The sequence below is a fragment of the Schistocerca nitens genome, chromosome 1 (genome assembly GCF_023898315.1).
Source record: "Schistocerca nitens isolate TAMUIC-IGC-003100 chromosome 1, iqSchNite1.1, whole genome shotgun sequence".
Lineage (NCBI taxonomy): Eukaryota > Metazoa > Arthropoda > Insecta > Orthoptera > Acrididae > Schistocerca > Schistocerca nitens.
Window position 1 is genome coordinate 310,927,951 of NC_064614.1, and position 23,024 is coordinate 310,950,974.

The 23,024-nt window shown below is 41.5% G+C and overlaps 1 protein-coding gene across 1 annotated transcript in view; it reads right to left on the reverse strand.

Moving 5' to 3' along the window:
* The window catches only part of LOC126244582 (discoidin domain-containing receptor tyrosine kinase B-like), a 457,485-nt gene that overhangs the window by 178,631 nt on the left and 255,830 nt on the right, over positions 1-23,024 (reverse strand). The window contains exon 5 of the mRNA XM_049948255.1: positions 11,139-11,286. Within this exon, the coding sequence (XP_049804212.1) occupies positions 11,139-11,286 (148 nt within the window). The remainder of the gene's footprint in view (positions 1-11,138; positions 11,287-23,024) is intronic.

Sequence of the window (23,024 nt, forward strand, 5' to 3'; positions counted from 1 at the left end):
GTTTCAGAAATCTCATGCATAAATGAATAAACTGTAACTGTAAAAGAAAATAATAGAATAATTTAAAACAGAAAAAACAATGTGTTAAGAATTCAAAAAATATCAAACAAAATAATAAAAATAAATAAAAAATATATGAAAAATTCAACAAAAGACCTCCAGCAGCCATGTGTCCTTCGCATGGCAGTGAGACTTATGTGTTCTTAGGACACACTAGGCGAATTGGACAGATTCAACCACACCAGGCAGGCAACCGTAGAGAATGAGACTAACGATGCCCAACTCAAGGTTCGAAAGACAATAAAATCCCATATCGGATCAGTCGGCGTCCGAATGCACAAAAAATCTACATCGGTTGTCAGGCTATAGCGGGGTAATGTCAAAATTATGGTACAGTAAAAGTTGGGAACCAGAATGAAAACTGCTCCTATCATTGCAACAAAAATGCGAATATGTTCCGCGCAGAGTTAGGGATGGAAAAGAAGGGAACAAACTTTTAGAATTATGTGGCAGCTTCCAAGATATTTAAATTAAAACATCCTAACATATTCGCGCTTTTTTATGATTCAATCCTACTTCTCCAGAGTAGTGAGCTTAGCTGTAAGGCGTTGGCACACCAAGATCTGGCAATTTATAGGCTAAAGTCTATGATCCTGTGCCCAAAATCCCGAAGACTCGCCAGCCACAGTAGACGTTGTCTCATATCGTACGGTGAAGAACATACACGCAATAGTTAAACATTTTTTCTAGGGGGATATAATTTCTTTGGACGGATTTGTTCCAGGAGAACGATACAACATTTATTTTTCTGGGGTGAGGGCTGGCTGATCTCTTCTCCAAAGGGGCTATTTCTGCCCCAAACCCAACTTATATCACAGGCGTGGTGAGGCATGTAAAAACAAAATAAAAAAAGCAGACACACATTTATGTGCTTCCACAGAGTGGGAGGTATCTGCAATAGGAAGTACCCGAAAGCAGGAGGTGCATTGATATTAAAAAGTATCCCATAGCGGGAATGCATGCCATATTCTGTGATACTGCACGACATGATAAATGCCATGTTATACGACATGATTTGACATGTTGCACTATATTACATGAGATGGGTACTAAAGTAACAATTAAACAAGCACGAATATGTCAAGATGTCTTATTTAAATGGCTATGAAGCTGCTAGATAAGTCGAAAAAAGCTCGTTCCCTGTTTTTACATTCTTAACTCTGCCGAGGACATATTCGCCTCTTTTTGTAATACGATACGAGCGTTTCTCAGTCTGGTGACATTACTGCATGGAAAATAACATAACTTCATTGTCCGTAACTTTATATTTACAGAGCACATTTTCACCTTTTATGTTGAAATGCTACTAATAATTTCGTCTGAAATACCGGTCTTGGTTATGGTGAAAAAATAATACGAATTACTAGCGTTGTGTGGACGACTCTTCATTCATTTTCTGTTTTTCCCGGTTACGTATGTTCATTTACTGACACATTCAGGAGCTCTCAAAGGCGACGACAAACTGGTCTGTGGCATAGAACGGAGTCTGTTTCCACAGAAGTTGTTGATTTAATTTTTCTTTGCTTTCCGTTTACTTGTCTCCGCAGTCTTGCGATGTATATTTAACAGAAATGTTACGATATGGCGAAAGCAGAAAATATAAATTCAGTGCTCAATTACTTATTAGGTGTTTGTGTATTTGTCAGAGTAAACGATGTTTTTTGTCTTCAAAAATAAAGTTTGTACCCACCACAGCCTACTTATAGTAAGGTTAATACACCCTTAGACGTAAATAACGCAGATCAAGTATGAATTATCCGAAAGCGACGGAAATCGGTAGATGTAATGCACATGTACAGGCAAACAAATAATTACATTTTTTTTAAAAAAATGGATTATTTATTCGAGAGAAAGAGCTACACAAACTGAGCAAGTTAATGACGCTTTGGTCCATCTCTAGGCCTTATGTGAGCAGTTATCAGGCTTCGCGTTGACTGATATACGTCTTGATTGTTCTCCTGAGGGATATCGTGCCAATTTATGCCCAGCTGACATGCTATATTGCTACAGTGCCGAACTGGTTGGATGGCCCCGCCCATAATGCTCCGAATGTGCTCAACGAATGTACTCAACTGGGGAGAGATCCGGTGACTTGGTTGGAGGGCCCGGCCCATAATGCTCAGAATGTACTCAACGAATGTCCTCAAGTGGGGAGAGATCCGGTGACTTTGCTGGCCAAGATAAGCTTTCGGCAGCCACAAGAGAAGCAGCAGAAAGTCTCACTGTACACTGGCCGGCATTATCTTGCTAAAATGTCAGCGCAGGATAACTCGCCGTGAAGGACAAGGAAACGGGGGGTAGACTGTCTTGGTTGTACAGAGGATGACAATTAAAGGGGTCTTGCTATGAAGTGAAATGGCACCTCAGACCATGACTGCTGGCTGTCGCGCCGTATGGCGGGTGACAGTCACGTTGGTAATCCACTACTGTCCGTGAAGTATCCAGAAACCTCTTCACTAGTTATCGGCGCTCAATTCGAAGCGGGATTCATCACTGAAGATAATTCGATTCCAGTCAATGAGGTTCCAGGCAGCAGACGTGTCTGGAAACGCCTCGCACGGGGTTGGGATACCAACTTGACTTTTGTCTTCCACACGGACCGACAGTCAGAAGTGTTGGTCTGGTGCTCCATTCCATTTCCTTGCAAGACTCCTTTCGTTTTCATCCGTGGCCCTACAATCATCTCGGGATCTTGGCGATCTCACGTGCCAATTGGACAGAACTTGCCGTGATGTTCCTCAGAAACAATGGCTCTGAGCACTATGGGACTTAAATTCTGAGGTCATCAGTCACCTAGAACTTAGAACTACTTAAAGCTAACCAACCTAAGGACATCACACACATCCATGCCCGATGCAGGATTCGAACCTGCGACCTTAGCGGTCGCGCGGTTAAAGACTGTAGCGCCTAGAAGCGCTCGGCCGCCCCGGCCGGCTCCTCAGGAAGACATCAAACAGCTCTATCAAGCAATGCCATGCCGAATAATTGCTTCTACAAGGGAAAGAGGTGTATCAATGCATTATTGACTTGGCCAATTTGTGAAGCTGTTTCTGTTGAGTAAATCATTCAACTTTTAGGAAATTTTAATCACTGTTTTGTGTGTACATGTGCATCAGGCCTACAAATTTCGGTCGTATTCGGGTAATTCCTTTCTGGTGCGTCGGATTACTTTTTTTTTTTAAGAATGTAGCTCTCCCGTTAACGAAACGGACATTTGGTAACGTAATTAGCTATACAGTGATCGCTTGTTGCAGGCATTACGAACGAACTCTTCACTGGAAGACCGTGGACGGCCCGTGGTAATGTTCTGCGTCTCGGCCGACATTTCACAGACAGTCTGTATCGTTGCAGAGCTGGCGGGCTGGTTTAGAGGCTAGCTTGGCGAACCGCAGCGCCGGCTGCCGGACGGACGGGGGGCCCCCGCCTGCCCGGGCCGGTTCTGCCGTGACCGGCCGCCATAGATCAGCCGCGGCCACGGCACTCGCCGTCTGAGTAACTAATTAGGCCGAGATTTATCGCCGATATTAAATTAGGGACTAACATGCTGTGAATGAAATTAGAGCCGCACATGCCATCGCCGGATTTATAGGCGTGCACCGACAGTGACTTGCGCTGCCTTTAACGCGATCGATCAGTGGCTCCTAGGCCAGAAGCCAATTTCGAAGGTGACGTCAAAATATCTCCCTCTTTCAGAGACACTGTAGAAACTGCCATTGACTGAGCGAGGCCCTGTGTATGGTAGTAAAACGCCACGTCTACGCGTACGCTGGAGATAACCTTTAGAGTAGCGGCGACGTTGTTCGAAAGAGTATAAAAAATTGGCATCTGTTATGCAACTTTACAAGTAAGTGACTTATGGTGTGATTTATAATGAATCGAATATCATAATTATTTTGATAACATTATATTAGTAGCGGGCCGGAGTAGCCGAGCGGTTCTCTGGAACCGCGAGACCGATAAGGTCGCAGGTTCCAATCCTGCCTCAGGCATGGATGTGTGTGATGAATTAGTTAGGTTTAACTAGTTCTAAGTTCTAGGGGACTGATGACCTCAGAAGTTCAGTCCCATAGTGCTCAGAGCCATTTGAACCATTATAGTAATAATATATTGAACAATCTGAGGCACTTGTTTTTTGTGTGTATGAAGATGGTAGAGTTACATATCAAAGGGGGCTTAATAATAACCTTATTTTACCGTAGACGATTTTCCTGTTTTATATTCCATAACTTTTATTTTTATTCTAATGACCATAAATAGGTTTTTGCCAATAGTTTGCAATGCTTACGACTGGCTCTTTTCCTGATGCCTTGATGTTTGGGTTGTAGGCTCAAGGGATATAAAATTTAGCTATTTTACTCCGTTTGACTATTTTAACGACATATTTTGGCTTGCTATTTTTAAATCATCATTTTACCTATTTTTCAGCTTTATATAATGGTACCGTAATGTACTTTTGGTTTCATGAGGTAGCGATGCTCTGCATATATGTGTCCCAATTTATTAATCTTATGTAGATTTTGTATTTCGTGAATGTGCTTTACGGCGGTCATGAGGGCCAATTGGGCACCTTTTGTCACACTAATCGCGCTCTTTGCATCTTGATCTGTCACAATAATATCTGTGCGTTCGACAAACGGACATTGTGTCATCTGTGGCTCATACCACGTTCATTTTGTAAGCGTGGCCCTAATTTCTACTCTTACGGTGGAGTCAGCTGGTGTGTTCAAGGTAACGTGCGATAGGGTATGAAATTTGTCCACCATCTTGTAACATCTTGATAATACACTGGCGGTTATCTTTTCTTTTAAGTAGGTCCACCTTGCATTTTATATGTTTTGTGATAGATGGATTACATATCCAGTTACTGTTGCTTCCATTTTCCATTTTATAAGGCTTTATGACAGATTATGTTCATATCCGGCTAGTTTTACTTATGTTTCTATTACTTCCAATTTATTTTATCTGCGTAGTCGTTCTAGATAAGACCATCCCCTATCTTCTATTTGTTACTACATAAATTGATTGGTTTATTGTTTTTATAGACAATCTGATGACGACCCAAAATGGTGAAACGCGTCATATATGTTAAATATTTTCGTAACCAATACTGTTTTTATTTTGAAATAACTCGAAACTGATTGCTGTATTACCCTATCACAGTGAAATGGGATAATTTTTACGATAGGTATTTGGCAATACTACAAAGACATAATAGTGAAACCAGAGCTCTGCCTTCTGGCGCTGATGACCCAATCAGGACCGACCGACCGCCGTGTCACACTCTGTCAGTGGCGCCATAGGATGCGGTATGGAGGGCCGTGGGTCTCAGCACACCGTTCTCCGTTGTTTACTTGTTTGGTCTTGGAACCGCTACTTCTCACTGAAGTGGCTCCTCAGTTGGCATCACGAGGCTCAGTGCATCCCTTTCCAGTCCTCCCACCAAGGAATGATCCCTGGTAGTCCCGAGAATCGAATCCGGATTTTCGGCACATTGAAATCACATCCATAAATGACGATGATTGATCTAATTCTATCGGATTGAAAACAAATAAACAGTCAGCATCATAGTTTATGACAATCCTGTTGCACAAAGTACGTATTTAATTAGCCTTTAATGGCCCTGGACAATTGTAAAAATATGAAAGCTATTATGATGCTGAACTATTAACAGCAACTGGTAAAATTATTTCAGATTTATTTACCACACTTGATTCTGTTTTCCTTTGTTAATTACGTACTTCTGAAACTTTTTGACTGTTGCACTGAAATTGGGGACGTCAAAATGATGTTCTTCTTTGCCAGTGTAAGTAAAAAGTGTATTCATTAGTAATTTATGTTCTAAGAATAACTGGCAAGCCCGCATCTCGTGGTCGTGCGGTAGCGTTCTCGCTTCCCACGCCCGGGTTCCCGAGTTCGATTCCCGGCGGGGTCAGGGATTTTCTCTGCCTCGTGATGGCTGGGTGTTGTGTGCTGTCCTTAGGTTAGTTAGGTTTAAGTAGTTCTAAGTTCTAGGGGACTTATGACCACAGCAGTTGAGTCCCATAGTGCTCAGAGCCATTTGAACCATTTGAATAACTGGCAAGCTTTAATTGTTACTTTCTCAATTTCATTATGGTCGATTAAGAAATGAGGAAAATTTCGTTATTTAGACTGTCCTCTAAGGTTTCAAAGTTATTACTTTATGTTGACGGTTGGAATACTGAAATTCGGATTTTACCCAAGTGACCACACGCGCATCCATGTAATTATCCACTGTCTGGTGCCGTGAACTGTGTCATAAGAACGACGAACTTTGTCCTTCCTATATTTTAAAACTGTAGTCGTATTTTAAACACCCTCTAATTATTTCTAGAGCTTCAACTGGTTCTCGAAGCGAGAGTAAAATTATTTACTATGTTGATGCGTTACTCAAGAACCTCAATAATTACGACAAGAAGGAAAATATTGTTCCACATTTTTTTCTATTATAGTTGCTAAACAGTGAAAATGATTTCGTTGCAAGTTACTTACGTACCTCCCGCCTCCCGACCGCCGTTGGATAAGCAGCAGCCAGCAGCAAGTCGTACTCTTAGCTCACTTATTCGTTTTACAGTTTAATTCTTAATTTGAGTGGTTTTGGGTAATTGCATAATTTAATTCAAAAATTTCGGGCGTATTACAGTATTTGAGAGTTGTAGCATCAAGTTTTAGTATTCGCATAGCGTAAATTCGCGAAGTCGTGAGTCATCTGTTTGTTTCGAACGGCTTGTGAGATAAAAGAGAGGGGAAAAAATTGTTAGGGATGGAACTGGCTACCGTCCGCAAACAGCTGGAGGCTTTGTTGGCCGTGGTCGACAGGCTCCAGGCTATTGTCCTGTGCCATGGTGACATTTGGACACCCGAGGCGAGCGCTCTGGCGCCTCTGGAACCTGTAGCATCACCTGGGATCTCTGATGCCACGGCGCCTTCGGATTCGGACGTCCCTGACGGTCGACGCTTGCCTGACGGTGATTGGCGAACCGTGGCGGGGCCGTGAATCCCTGGGCGAAAGTCGAAAGTTGCTGCTGGGCGCAAGGCTGTACCCTCACGCCTCTGTAACAGATTTGAGGTACTGCCCACTGCTGAAAGTACTTTTTAGCCAGCATGGGCGGCCACACCTGTTGCGGCAGTGGCCGGTCTTACTTAGAGGTCCTGCCAAGCGCAGAGGGTGAGATTGCTTGTCATTGGGAGCCCCAATGCTAGGCGGGTGATAGAGCCCCTTAGGGATATGGCAGCTAAGGATGGGAAGAATGCCAATGTCCACTCCGCATGCATACCGGGAGGGGGAGTCATCCGAGATGTGGAAAGGGTACTTCCGGATGCCATGAAGGGTACAGGGTGCAGCCAACTACAGGTGGTGGCTCATGTCGGCACTAATGACGTGTGTCGCAATGGATCTGAAGAGATTCTCTCTGATTTCCGGCGGCTATCTGAGTTGGTGAAGACTGCCAGTCTTGCTAGCGAGATGAAGGCAGCGCTCACCATCTGCAGCATCGTCGACAGGACGATTGCGGACCTTTGGTACAGAGCCAAGTGGAGGGTCTGAATCGGAGGCGACCGTGCAGGTTGCAGATTCCTCGACTTGCGCCAATGGGTGGTGAGGTTACGGGTTCCGTTAAATAGGTCAGGTGTCCACTACACACAGGAGGCGGCGACACGGGTAGCAGGGGCTGTGTAGCGTGGACTGGGCGGTTTTCTTTAGGATATACAGTCTCGGGAACGATCATAAACGGCCACAGTCTCAAAGGGTACAGGGCAATGAAACGACGAGAATCGACCAAGCAACAGTCGGTATTGTAGTTGTAAATTGTCGTAGCTGTGTTATAAAAGTACCAGAGCTTCATGGGCTGATAGAATGCACTGAAGCTAAAATCGTTATAGGAGCAGAAAGTTGGCTAAAGCCACAAACCGTGTTCAGATAGATTAAATAAAGTAGGTGAAGGTGTGTTTGTGTCTGTTGTCAGTAGTTTATCTTGTAGTGAAGTTGAAATAGATAGTTTCTGCGAATTACTATGGGTAGAGGTTATAATCAACAGCCGTACCAAAATAATAAGGCTCCTTCTACCGAACCCCCGACTCAGATGATACAATAGCTGAACGGTTCAAAGAAACTTGAATTTCATTTCTGGCGAGGTTTTACAAATTAAATACACATTTTTCAATCATAATATCTAAACAGCTGTGATATCCTCACCTCCAGACTCAATGGTTGACTCTGAAGATTACCACTTTAGATGGAATAGGTAGCAATCTTCCAAAAGTTAAAGAGTGTTCATAGCGCGATAAACACTGACATGAGTAAGAATAACTCCTTCTTAGATGACGTTCTCTGGAACCATGCCAAGAAAGAAGAAATATTAAGTGGACAACGAGTTCATGGGAAAATATTTGATAATTATGCCGGTTCGAAGAGGAAATGGGTATTACTATCGTCGAAGGCATCTCGGTGAGAGAATACTGATTCTGCGAAACTATTACAACACTTGAGCGTCGAAATATGTCGACATAGATGACTACGATTCTCTACAATAAGAGTATCTCATGAATGTGGTGTTTGTCGTCCCTTGTACCTCTCCAAGATTTCTATAAATTTAAAATATATCGTGTCGTAAGAGTGATGTTTACTTTCAGATAGCTGCAAGAAATTTATTTATGAAATTACCCGTAAGTGAGAAACTATGCATTTGATTCATGTCTACAAACCAACAAAACTTTTCAGCAACGGTGATACAGAAATCTGTGTTGCAGTACTTTGTCATACGATCTTGTGCACCTATATAGACTAAAGCTTTTTCTCATCGTGTTACGTGTACATCTGAATGTGTAATTTTATGATGTCTTCAACACTGGCACATGACTTTCGATTAGTATGACAGTTGTTTCTTATGTGTTTAACGTTTGTAAATGTGTCTGTAGTCTAGCATTTCTCATGTTCTTAGCACAAGGGAAACAGAGAAAATAAATCCCATCGCCAGAATGTAGTCTATGCCTACCCAAGAGCACTGGCTGTTTGAATCACCCAAACGTCCTCATACAACGAATGACTCCGTGAGAAGTTCTGATTATTCCAAGTATACATCAGTGACTCCCCTTCCAGCTTCTCCTTGTTCTTTCCTGACACTACCTCAGAGCTACAAATGTCTATCCAGAACAAGTGACAATCGAATAATTTGAAATTTTAATCTAGAACACTAGGTAACAGCTAAGAAAACGTTATGTATTCTTACTTAAGTCCAAATCATTTTGCGGAATGAGTCAGATAGTCATTTCAGACTTACGAGGCCAGCCGCGTTGGCCGAGCGGTTCTAGGCGCTACAGTCTGGAGCCGCTCGACAGCTACGGTCGCAGGTTCGAATCCTGCCTCGGGCATGGATGTGTGTGATGTCCTTAGGTTAGTTAGGTTTAAGTAGTTCTAAGTTCTGGGGTACTGATGACCTCAGAAGTTAAGTCCCACAGTGCTCAGAGCCATTTGAACCAGACTTACGAGGAAAGTTTTACTCCCAGGAAGATATAGTATTGACCATGAATATTGCAACATTCAGAAGGATACCAACTAACGAAATTATATTTAATTTGCATATACAGTACCGAGGAAGAATACGTGAATAAGTGTGTACGCCATTTGTTGTAAGCAAGCTGCTGAGGTTACCTGCATCAGGCTTACAACACATGTAGCGGCCGACTATTGGTGGTCTATGAGCAGATGTTTTCATTGGGTGAGATATCTGGACAATATTGTAGCCAGGGCAAGGGTCGAACAACCTCTGCATCGAGCAAGCTCAGAACAGCACGGACAACACTAGGTTATCCGTTATATTGTTGAAAGATGATGACACGGAGACCTCGAAGATAGGGCGCTGCCACCGGCCTTAAAACCCCTCTAGTGTAACTGCTACTGTCAGAATTAGCGGCTAATCGAGCCGTAGGTATCCTGTTGTGCACCGAATTGTATCTTTTACCATCATGCAACGTGCTGGGTCCTTAAGATGACTGCGAATGAAATCTGGCAACGTTAATTGTGCTAGAATCCTCCACACACGAATACGTCCGACTTGGTGGTCTACACATCGTGACACAGTCCGTGTTGACACCTGCTTTCTGCAAAAAACTAACTTCCATAGTCAAGATACGTGAGGCGACTGTACGAACCTGTGCCGTGCGGGATTAGCTGAGCGGTCTTAGGCGCTGCAGTCATGGACTCAGCGGCTTTTCCCGACGGAGGTTCGAGTCATCCCTCGGGTATGGGTGTGTGTGTTTGTCCTAATGATAATTTAGGTTAAGTAGTATGTAAGCTTAGGGACTGATGAACTTAGTAGATACGTACCATAAGATTTGATACACATTAGACATTTTTGTGCAAACCTGTATTGTCAAGTGAATAAAAGATCTCCCCTCCAGTGAAATATTAGCGTGGGATTGTTTTCGTCCAGAACCCATTATAACCAGTATTTCCTTCCCACTCATGGATCTCGACCTATGCGAGCTACAATGTTGAGGTACGACAAATTGCAGTCTGTACAGGCAACGAACTGTCGCTGTCGAAATCTAACACAAGCTTGTACACTGTTTTCCTTCCTACATAAAGCATAGCACGCGAACCAACTCTCACATTCGATTTGTTATTGAGAAATTTACTGTGTCAGTGTTTCTTTACATACTACACTACTTACATAGTTACTTCCTGCGATTGCTCTGAAAAGCTAATCATTTGAATATCCAAGAGTGAAGTACATCTCGTTCAAATTTGACATTTACTGGATGTCCCCTCAATGGTTCAAAAATTGTTCAAATGGCTCTGAGCACTATGGGACACATCTGAGGTCATCAGTCCCTTAGAACTTAGAACTAGTTAAACCTAACTAACCTAAGGACATCACACACATCCATGCCCGAGGCAGTATTCGAACCTGCGACCGTACCCACAATGGTGTTGAAATTATAATGGCTTTTAGTGTATTGTAAAACAGACCCATGCTTCATACAGGGAAGAAAATCATAGGTCACTGCGCTACAAACAGTGCTCCTTAAGTAACAGTTACATGTAGATCACCATGCCTTACCCGTGGCGGGGCAACCAGAGACCTCCATTCGCAGGCAGACGGTCCTGCGGTGGACGCTGTAGGGCAACACCCGCAGCTGGCTGGCGAAGATGGCGGGCAGCAGGCGGTGCGTCACGACCGTGGCTGTGTCGCTGTTTCCGCTCAGGATCTGCGGGCAAATGTCATCCATATGAATGACGAAATACAGTAGTTGCTTTAACAGATTCAGACAGGACACTAAAAAATACTGAGTAGTCTCACTTTTCTGGGGTCTATTTTGGGGGCAAAGAGTGACTCTCTTCGCCTAAATTTGACATGGAATACCATCACTTTTAATAGAAATCTGATCGAGATATATTTGTTGAGTCTAGTTTCTGTGCTTGCACCCATGTTTTTTTTTATCGCTTAAACATGTAGGGTATAATGGATATAAGTGCACATGTTTCTATTTGTGAGTGAGGAAAGTATACTGAACAACGTTAGGTCACTGTTTATGCCATTTGCAGAATAATAGCCGCGCGGAGTGGCCTCGTGGCTCGAGGCGCCATGTTACGGATTGCGCCGCCTCTCCCGCCGGAGGTTCGAGCCCTCCCTCGGGAATGGGTGATGTTAGTTCAACTACTGTGTAAGTCTAGGGATCGCTGACCTCAGCAGTTTGGTCCCTAAGCAATGCACACATACATTTTATGCAGACTAATAACACAGTCCAACGATGGAAAAAACTCTTTTGCTGAAAATACCTTCTTCTTATGTTTTTTGGGTGGTAAATCAAAATACGATACTTATAAAACTGCATCACCCACCATTTCTTCACATTTTACAGTTAAATTTATTAAATTAAGCGATTTTTGAAAGAATTTAACAGTTTTATATATTTAAAACAATTTAAAAAGAAGATGTAATGAATGTAGTTGACGTTGGAGCACTGCTGAAAAACATTTGCTGGCAAAAAAAAGGTCGGTGCTATTTTTGTGTTAACAGATGGTGTTTTCTTTACTGTCTACCTAACCTCACTTTCCAGTTTCCTGTACATGTGCTCAGTACAATGTGTAATCGTGGTTGTAAAAACCCTTCTGACAGTTTTTGTTATATTTGTGGTGAATTTGTGATTAAAACTCCAAAGAAACATTACAGACTTCGTGAAAAAGATCTATCATACTTTGGATCTGATCTTGGTGATCAAGATAAAACTTGGGCGCCGCATAAGGTATGTTATGTGTGTGTTGAACATCTGAGAAAATGGTCCAAAAAGGAGAAAAAAGGGCTTTAGATTTGCTGCTCCTATGATATGGAGGGTGTCAGGAAATCATTCCGATGATTGCTACTTTTGCAGTGTTGATATTACTGGTCATAATTCGAAAAACCAAAAGGTAATAAGCTACCCTAACCTTCCGTCCGCCAACCGACCAGTACGGCATGGTGTAGATTTGCCTATTCCTCAAGTACCAGATGATTTAAATTGTATTACTACAGGAGTATTTTCCGATGTACAATGTGATTTAGACGAACAAGATGATGATGAATTCCGCTGTAATACAGAAGGTCTAGAGCCCAAATTGTTTACGCAGACAGAGCTTAACGATTTGGTTAGGGATCTGGGTTTAACGAAAGAAAAAGCTGAATTGCTAGGTTCTAGATTAAAAGAAAAGAACTTATTGGTAATTGGAACCAGCATATACATGTATAGAAAGAGAGAGCAGCACGTTTCCAAGTTTTTTTCCAACAAGAAGGTGATTTAATGTGCTGCTCAGACATTCCCGGTCTGATGAATGAGTTTGGTATTAAATACAAAAAGGAAGACTGTGTATTGATTCATCCAAAACTAGTTTAAAGGCTGTTTTATTACACAATGGTGACATGTATGCATCAATACCTGTTGGACATTCTGTACATATGAAAGAAAGCTATGAAAACCTAGAAATAGTGCTAAATAAAATATGCTACTTTACTCATGTTTGGATGATATGTGGCGATCTAAAAGTAACATGCCTGCTACTTGATCAGCAAGGTGGCTTTACCAGATTTCCATGTTTCTTGTGTGAATGGGACAGTAGGGCTAGGTATCAACATTGATGAAGAAAGAACTGGTCTATGATGGAGTCTTTAAAACATGGTGAAAAGAACTTTCTACGTCAAAACTTTATAGATCCAAAAAACGTACTCCTACCACCACCTCTACATATAATGTTAGGCCTAATGAAATAGTTAGTAAAGGCTTTGTCTAAGGATGGACGATGTTTTAATTATCTGCCAAAATTTTCCACAACATTCAGATGCTAGACTAAAATAAGGCGTCTTTGTCGGATATGACATTACAAAATTGATGTTTGATGTTAACTTTTAATCCAAAACGACCTTAAATGAGAGTGAAGCATGGGTATCATTCAAGCAAGTCATTACAAAATTCTTAGGACACGAAAATGACCCACAATATATTTCTATTATAGCTACAGTGTTATAGAAGTTTAAAACTTTTTAATGAGCCTGAAAGTTCACTTTATGAAAAGTCACCTTGATTACTTGGCGGAAAATATGGGCGATGTTAGTGAGGAGCAAGGAGAGCGTTTTCACCAGAACATTAAAGTGATATAAAAAGGCTACCAAGGCCGCTGGAAGACCAAATGATGGGGAACTACTGTTGGTCACTTCACCGAGAATTTCAGCAAGCGATTCATCGAAGAAAAAGCTACACAAGAAGCTGCAAAGAAAAAAGAGAAAGAAAATACAAACCAATTCCAGCTGACAAGTGAAATCTCTATTGCCCCATATCATTTTTTTAAGTAGATTACTGGAAATACAAACCATGCTTACGTTGTAACAAAGCGTTTCATTAATTTCCTCGTTTACAGTATAGCATAGAATTTTTACACTATGTAATAAAAAGCATATTGCTCGAAAACCATGGGTGATACAAAAACACTAAGGTTAGATTGAGATTCAGCTCATAATAATGTCTAAAGATCAGCTATCAAAGTAAAAAAAAGTTTAAAAAAATTCCGTTGGCCTTTGTAATTACAGCTACTACAAGTCGTATGTTTTTAGGGTTGGTGGTACCTCCACGTTGTATGTGGCCTGAGTGAGCCATTAATGTTTATTTTCCCCTGGGAAAGACGTCAGGTGCTGACGTGTGAACGAATGGATGCAAAACGTCTAAGTCTATACTAACAGGTGCAGTTACGACCCCACAGAAAACATCAGGTCGTAAAATTTTGTGATATTTCTGTGGGAAGACTGTCCGACGCAGGGGAAAAACAACCAAGGCACTAAAGTAGGTACATATTAAGGCACAACATATAAAAATATCTGCACTTACACGCGTTGTACCCTGTATACATGTCCGATAGCTTGTGGCACCCAGTTTGTCAGACTAAGGTGTCGTGGCATCGTATCAAATTTCAGTAGCTGCTTAGATCTAGCAGCGTTTAAGTGCCACACGCAACTAATACTCACTGACCGAAGCTGGAAGTCGAAAGAGCCGCTGCTACAGTCAGTACGTCTGATGAAAGATGAACCTTTCGGGGTGGTTTTTCTGTGGAGCCAGCCACAAATCGTCAGAGATGCCATAGTTCTTCGTCCAGCTGTAAGTACAGGTTGTTGTGCCCTATCTGAACAAACTAACTGAGAAGATCGTGTGTAGATTGCCATATCGTGTGAGAGGCGGCTCCATTTCAGCTTGTGTAGTAATCCCTCACCTTAGAATAGCCGCACACGTGTCCGACAGATTTTCTGTTGACAATCACTATAAATCGCCTCATGTGGAGGTCGCCGTACTTTTTCCCTGCTATCTATGTACCAACGGATCCCAAGAATCTTTAGTCCACACTACATTCCCCCAAGAGTTCAGCATCGTGTTCCTTCGCGTCAGCTGTTCTCTCTGCCTCATGCCGCACGGTATGGATAGATACACTTGCTAGGCACCTGCTTCCAACTGCCAAAGGAAGGAGTTTCTTAATTGTGCGGCTGCTCTGACTGCTGTTAACCGGTACTGAATTTATAAGCACTGTGGCGCATCGCTGTCACCAACCATGTACGACGGCGGTGACGTCCTTTGTAAACACATTGTTTCCCAAGCAGATATCGTTCGGTACTTATGGTGGATTCCTTACACGGGTGTACTGAAATGCCATATGCTTGAATGACGTCTTAGAACACCGATAATATGGTCATCATCGAATGCGCTGAAATCACACCTTAGACATCCTGCCCTAGGCAGTAGGAGTTCTGTCACAATTTCAAGCAGATGACACGCCGAATTATTATATTTTTCATTATGACCATTTTTCAGTTCAACAGCTGTAATTTAATCAACTGCTAATGAGGTTCGCCTGAAGATGGTAGTGGAATTCAAGATATTGTCGAGTTGAAGGTTACTACGGAAGTATACTTGCGACCCTCTCTGAGTTAAACGATTCGTAGATGCACGTACCTATTTCACAAACAAAACAGTTTTGAAAGTAGTGAAATCTGAAGATTACCCAAAAGAAATAAAATATTTTTTTTCAGCAGGAAGATGACGGTAACTCTTAGCTATGACTTATCATGATTGACATTTGATAAAGGGTGAAATAGTAAGCAACGTTTGTGGAGTAGAAACAGAACTGATTAAGATTAGCACCCTAGAACGTCCTCTTCAATCATTACAATGGACTCAGAAAAGTGATCTTGAACCAGAAATATGCGACAGCTCACACACCGAGAATAACAAAACACGTGCGTCATGTGGGCTCCACAGACGTTTTCAAATCATTCTATTCCTTAGATTTATCTTTTAGTTCCTTAATCTCCAAAAATAGGCTAAGGAATATATAATCAGTTACTATGTTCATTTCGAATCAAATCTCCTCATTGAAGAAAGAAGCACTGAGTAAGCTATATGTGCCATATGGTGAGCACCCTAAGTCCTCTGTAACCGTCATGCTTTAGCGAGCACGCAGCATCACGGCTGTGTAACCTTGCATCACGAGTAGCAGGAGCGTTAGCTTCACTGCGTGCATCGTGAGGATGACAGAAACCAAAACAATGAAATAAAAAATCGCACAATCTAAAACATGTGCTATAAGAAGATGGAATGGAAGGTTTCTGAGCAATACATTCGTTACCTGGCACGCTCTTGGACATCTATTTCATCAAGTTGTACAAGCTTGCCCATGCACGCAATGCCCTGCCTGGATTGACTCTTGTTACTCTAGCTGCCCCTTCTAATTGGGCCTATTAAATCGATATAAGAAAACAGTCCAATTGAATTGCATGGAGCTATAGTAAGCAGTCATACACAACGAACAAAGGGAGCTGCGGCGACTAGTTCGAAGAAACAAGGAAAACTTAATATCATAAATAGTAACAGGTAACATCTCTACTAGATGCACAGTCATACATACTACAAAAATAATTGGTATATATATATATATATATATGTGTGTGTGTGTGTGTGTGTGTGTGTGTGTGTGTGTGTGTGTGTTTTCCATATCTGCTCCTAAACCACAGTTCCGATTTCAACCAAACGTGGGACACATATCCTTTACAATCGCTGTTGGGTAAGAATCCCCTATCATAGTTGAGGAGTATGACGTCATCAACAACGATGTGCGTGAAAAACTGCTGCCTAACACTTTCCTTCTCAACTCCTGTTAACTCAGACACTGCTCTGATTGTTAAACGGCGATCTTGTCGAACAAGTTTACCGATTTTTTCAATGTTTCCATCAGTTTTTGCTGACAATGGTCTGCCAGTGCGAGTGTCATCACTGGTGTCTTCGCGGCCATCTTTAAATCGTTTAAACCACTCAAACACTTGTGTTCGCGATAAACAATCATCGCCGTACACTTGTTGTAACATTACAAACGTTTCACTTGCAGATTTTCCTAGTTTGAAACAAAATTTGATGTTAACACGCTGTTCTTTCTGTACACTCAACATTTTCCGACGCACAGACAAAACGTCAACTACTTAAAACAGACGCCACGGGCAGACTGAGTGCAGGAGGCAGATGAAACTCGAGCAGTAGGCGGAGTGAGAGTCACGTGACAGGCCACGCGACTTTCAGCCTTATTGCATTCGTTTTATTGTTTCACCAGTACTAGTCAGGTTTTTTTCTAGCCACACCTCGTACATAACGTTTAAATTTATTGCTTCTGTGCTACCAATTCTATTCGCAACCAATTTGCAGGCGGTATCCAGGTATGCCGTTGAATGTACGTACAAAATTACATCATTGTATGACACACAGAACAGGAGATATTATGTAATCAACACTGAGATGCTTGAAAAAATGTCGCATTATGCATGAAGTTTATATTTATTACTTCTTTGACACGAACTCTATTCGCTACATATTTCGCAGACAATGTCCACAGACGCAGCTGAATGTAACTACACTGTACAACATTTGTTTCGAGGGATATGACGCCATAATCACTCATATGTGCGAAGAACGTCCGCATCGTGCATGAAATTTTAATATATTTATCTTTTACTACTAAGGCACCCCTATAGCTGACTTTGAAGAGGCATTGCCATAGACTCGTTTACAATCTCGTGTTGTAAACACTCGAAGCAACTGCATCTAGCGCATAGAAACTGTTTCACAATTTCGAAGAAGTTTTCACGAATACATGGAAATGAAATTTTTTCGATATTTCACTACAAACTCAATTAATTTTTTGCTTTCGTTTCGAATAGAAAATTGGCAAAAATGAATACCCAGGCAATGCCGTATTTGATGGCAATTTTAATAATAAAATTAAAAGAAGGTACCTTTCACATTCAGAAAGCGTTTGAGGCAGTGACGAAAGACCTTAAAACTTTGAAAGTACTTTTCAAATGGCGCGTCCTAATTCAATAATCAACTTCCCAGCAAATGGAATGTCTTCTTAATTAACAAACTGTACAGTAATGCTGCCACTATCGAAGAAAGCAGAGTATGTAACTGCAGCATAGAAGTCGTATCCTGCCGAGAGCTTATATCAGCTAACATAAATTAACTTCAGAAGGATGATCCAGAGAAGACGCCACAGAGGTGAGAAACGTTATGAAAATGCAACGGTAAGTTGGCATATTGGGAGAGAACAAGTTACTCTCTCACCTGTTTTTCGTATATGGAAAAATGTTAAAGATTGTATTACAACCCGTCGCACCTTCAGTGAGACACTTGAAAGTTAATGGTCTGAGCAGGCGTTGATGGAGCCTGGTAGGGCGCTAAAAGCATAAGTTATTTTTATGGTTCTTCGCTAATAGAAACGGTATGTTGGGAGTTGGAAGCAATTGGTGGCGAGCTCATCCCTCAGTAAATCTTGCTGGATAGGCCCACAGCCATACAGGGCGTACGGAGAAGCCCCTTGTCAAGACAATCTCCAGCAGGACAATGCCGCTATACCTGCATTGCGGAGACATGGCTTAGCCACAGCCTGGGGCTAAGCCATGTCTCCGCAATATTCTATCTTTCAGAAGTGCTAGTTCTGCAAGTTTCGCAGGAGAGCTTCTGTAAAGTTTGGAAGGTAGGAGACGAGATACTGGCAGAAGTTAAGCTGTGAGTACCGGGCGTGAGTCGTGTTTCGGTAGCTCAGATGGTAGAGCACTTGCTCGCAAAAGGCAAAGGTCCCGAGTTCGAGTCTCGGTCGGGCACACAGTTTTAATCTGGAAGGAAGTTTCATATCAGCGCACACTCCGCTGCAGAGTGAAAATCTCTTTCTGGTATTTTTTCATGTTTTTTTGGCAATTTACTTAATTGTTCTCCACAATATCACCAAACACAGATATGCTGAATTACGACTGGTTCCCAAAAATGATGTTACTTTTCAGGTTTTAAGAAAAAGAATGGATATATATATCGCAGAGACTTGAACCATTCTCCATTAAAGAAATTATTCCTTCAAATGCAATTAATGTGTTATGCAAACGAAAAAGAAAACTGGACTTGGAAAAGATCGAGGTCAGAAAATGCAAACTGACTTATTTCGTGAAAAACGCGCTGTGAAGGAATAATACGAATGTAAAAAGAAGAAGGCATTGTAGATGTCCAAACTATGCCAACAAATTACTCTAAACGCGGTATGTGGAAAAATCTGGGTACAACTGCGGAAAGCAAGAAATCGGCGTTTAGTGTAAATACCAACGGAAAGTAGCTATTAGTTGGAGTCCTCGAGGAAAATACAGACTCTGAGGACGTTTACTACACTGAAGAATAGACGAAATATCTGTTTATAAACCTCTATTGTAGTTTGGATCTGCTTAAAAAGGATGTTTATGTTGTATATAAATATCGCGAATTGGACTTAGTGTATCTTACTGCAAAAAAGGTATACGAAAACTGTTAAACTGATGGAGGAACTACATTTAACAGTCATTCGTTTCCTAAGGTTGTAGACTTAAAGTTCAAAATGAAAATTCTGCAGATAAGTGGAGGAGAAGTGTTGGCTTCGTACACTCAAGAAAGTGCTGAATGTTTTAACAATAGTGTAATGCTGTACGTAAAAAGCGAAAATAAAAAACCCTAAACGCTCTCAGCCAGAAGAACTGCAAGAAGGCACAGGCCGAACCTGTTTACAGGAAAAAAGTTAGAAAGTTGTATTAGGATTCGAGAACATACCTTTTTGTATTTATCAAATTACTGAATGGAAAAAATTAGACGATGTGGATTTAGATATAAATTATAAGTTTAAAATTAAGTTGGATACTACTAAAACTTCATAGACCAAAAATAAAAAAATTGTTCTTTTCTGAGTGATGATTATACAAATTGAAAAAAGAGGTTCTGGACAACAATATTTCTATCCTTATTCGTTACCTAGCAAAAATTTATAAAAATGTTTTCTATTTACAACGATCTACATGTATCACTAAGATGGTGATGCTGAAAAATAGTTGTGACTGGGTAGCTGCAAGCGCAGCAACTGTTGAGTGTACCGACATGAGTCACACATGTTTTGTATTGTCATAGACCAATACGACAGAGAATTTAAATGTGGAAATAACAGTGCGATACTTAATTTGAAGGTCCATTGTCCCTTGCGCCAAATGGGGTGCAAACATTTTAAGCTACTGACGTCACCAAATGGACCTTACTGATGATGATGGCGTCTGTGCTCAACTGTGCGGTCATCAGCGCCCGTATAAAGTTCCAATCTTTACACAATCCAGTTTAGCCACTTTTACGAATGATGATGATGGTGATGACGAAATGATGAGGACAACATAAACTCCTAGTCCCTGTGGACCTTAACCTTTAAGTTATATTAGTAATGCCAATAACTGAGCTACGTGTGTTTTGTACATTGTATAAGTTTTCGGTTCCTTTGATTGCTACTTTACTTTGGTGCAAAAATCAAATTTTCGTTCATGATCAAAGATCAAACTTTATTTTGTGTGGAATCTTGTCCATACACATTACTACACCTCAGACACATAGTCTTGAAGCAAACCGAGCAGGCGCTATGTTGATCGAAGGTTATGTTGGGTTCGTATACACTAGATTAAGTCAGAGACTAACTTATCGTATTATGTGCATTTTGTTCTTACACGCGCGTACTACGAAAATATGCAGTTTAAGTGATAGAATGAATTAAACATATCTACAAAATGAGCTACTGTTAGTTTTGTTTGTTTTGGTAAAGTATAGGAAAATGTGATATCACTTGCTAAAAATGCTACAGAATTTGGTATATTTATAAGGACAATAGGAAGGAAACGAAAGAAGATAAGGTCAGTAAATTCTTTTAGAGAGCCCTGCCACAATAGTTCCGGTCAGTAAATTTCACAGCCATCGTTACCTCTATACCATCAGTAACGTAATCTCAAGCAGCCCTGAGATCTGAAGTAATAAAACAGCTCTATTAGTCAGGTAATAACATCAATTACATTTTTCTAGTGTTGAAGATGATGCATTATCTTGTTCTCCCGCTAAGATGGTAGGTAGTGAGGTGAAGAATTACTGAAAAACTTCTAAGAACGTCAGTTAAAAGATCGATCTTCGTACAACCGTTCACATAGCGCGAATTTGGTCAAAAATCTCAGTAACAATACCTTCAGGTATTTTAATAAATATTGCAGACAATTTAGATTAGAAAGTAAAACTGTAGGGTTTAATTTGACAGTCCACTATCATGTTCTAGACGCTACATATGCCATAGCCCGTAAGTTACGCCGGTAGTGACAATAAGTGGGCCCACATGTATTTTGTACTGTTCTAAAACAATTCTTTAGGTATTCTGCCAAATAACACAGACAATTTTTGGCTTCTTTAAAACGCTATTTTACTTTGTTGCAAGAATCGAACTATAGCTATTGCCAAGTGCACCTTACCCTATAAATTTTATCTGTAGTAAGTGATTAATATTGATTTCACACTGTTAAAGAACAATAATACAGACAATGTAGACTCGGGAATAACACTGAGACAGGTAATTAGCGCTTTGTAACAAGTGGAGTGCAAAGATCAAGTTGACCTATTCTACTGTACGTACAGACTGGCTATTTAGTGTTAGTGGACGGGCAAACAGCCGCACGTGATCGGGAGACCAACATGTGTATGTCTCTGCACGTGTGTGTGTGTGTGTGTGTGTGTGTGTGTGTGTGTGTGTGTGTGTGTCTGTGTGCGTGCGTGTGTGTGTGTGTGTGTGTGTGTGTGTGTGTGTGTGTGATTCCGTGGTGTGTGTGTGTTGGTTTGGAGGTCTATGAATAGCCTATGTCCAAGAAAGAAGCGTGGCTTAAGATCAAGCACCGCACCGCAAATTGGCCTTGCATGTGGGCAACCCGGAAAATGACATAACGAAAACGGTAGTATGTTTGGTATGGCACTAAGGGCATTTACTATGTGGGACAAGCCCCATAGATATACTACTAGCACGCACTGTACAATGACGATCCGTCACCACATGCTCCGGACAGACCCATGGTCATTCAGTGATATTTTTGAGTCAGTACGATATATAGTCTTCTCTGACAGTGCATAATCGGAGATGGTCGACCAACAGCAGTCCAACAACCACTTTCAGAAGAAGAGGGATAAACAAATGATTAAATATTTACAGTTGCGAAGTATGAGATATTGCATGCAGGACGGCAGAGCAAAGGGGATAATTCACCTAGAGAGAATGGACAAGACTAATTTTACGAAGCTAATACAGTCACGCCAAATGAACTAAATCCAGTACAACAACCAAGAAAAAAATTACGTCAACGAAGTCAGTTGGAAGTGGAAGTGTCACACATAGTTGAGCCACTATTGCGTGGAGTATATACGCTGCATACAGACCCACCAGCAGGAGCTTACATGAGCGAGATATGTACCAATTAGTGACCCCACGCTTACCACCTGGAGTGCCGTTGCCGCCATATTACATTACCTTCAGTGTTAAAGACAATGTCACCCCCGTAATATTTCGGATAGAACATCTACGTGAGGACTGCCATACCGGCATCATTATGGGCGTGGTAGTTGTCACTAAATGCTGAGACCTAACTATTGCGGACATGACATTCTTTCTAACACTGAAGGCAACGTAATGCTATGACCATTAACAGGGGATACCTACGAGAACAGTTACGCAAAATTGGTCTGAGTGTATAAGATGTACAACAACCGAGTCGAAGGAAGTTCTACGAGTTTATATGGTTGGCCCCACGTCAAGCCGCAGACAGACCTGCAATGGAAACAGTGTCCCAAAGTAGGAGCAAGTGGCGACGAGCAGATGTTCAGCAAAACCCCCACGACTGGGTGATAGTGCTTCCAAGCCAAGAACTGGCTACTCCGTGATTCCCTTGAGTAACACGTAACCGACCCTCCACTCAGGGAGTAAAATGATCTATCGTTTCTGTTCTGATGTTCATCCGTCGGTGTGTTTTTCCTAGCCCACGGTTCATACCACAAAAGTGTTTTTCTAACATTTATTGAACACGCTGAAGCGCAGAGTT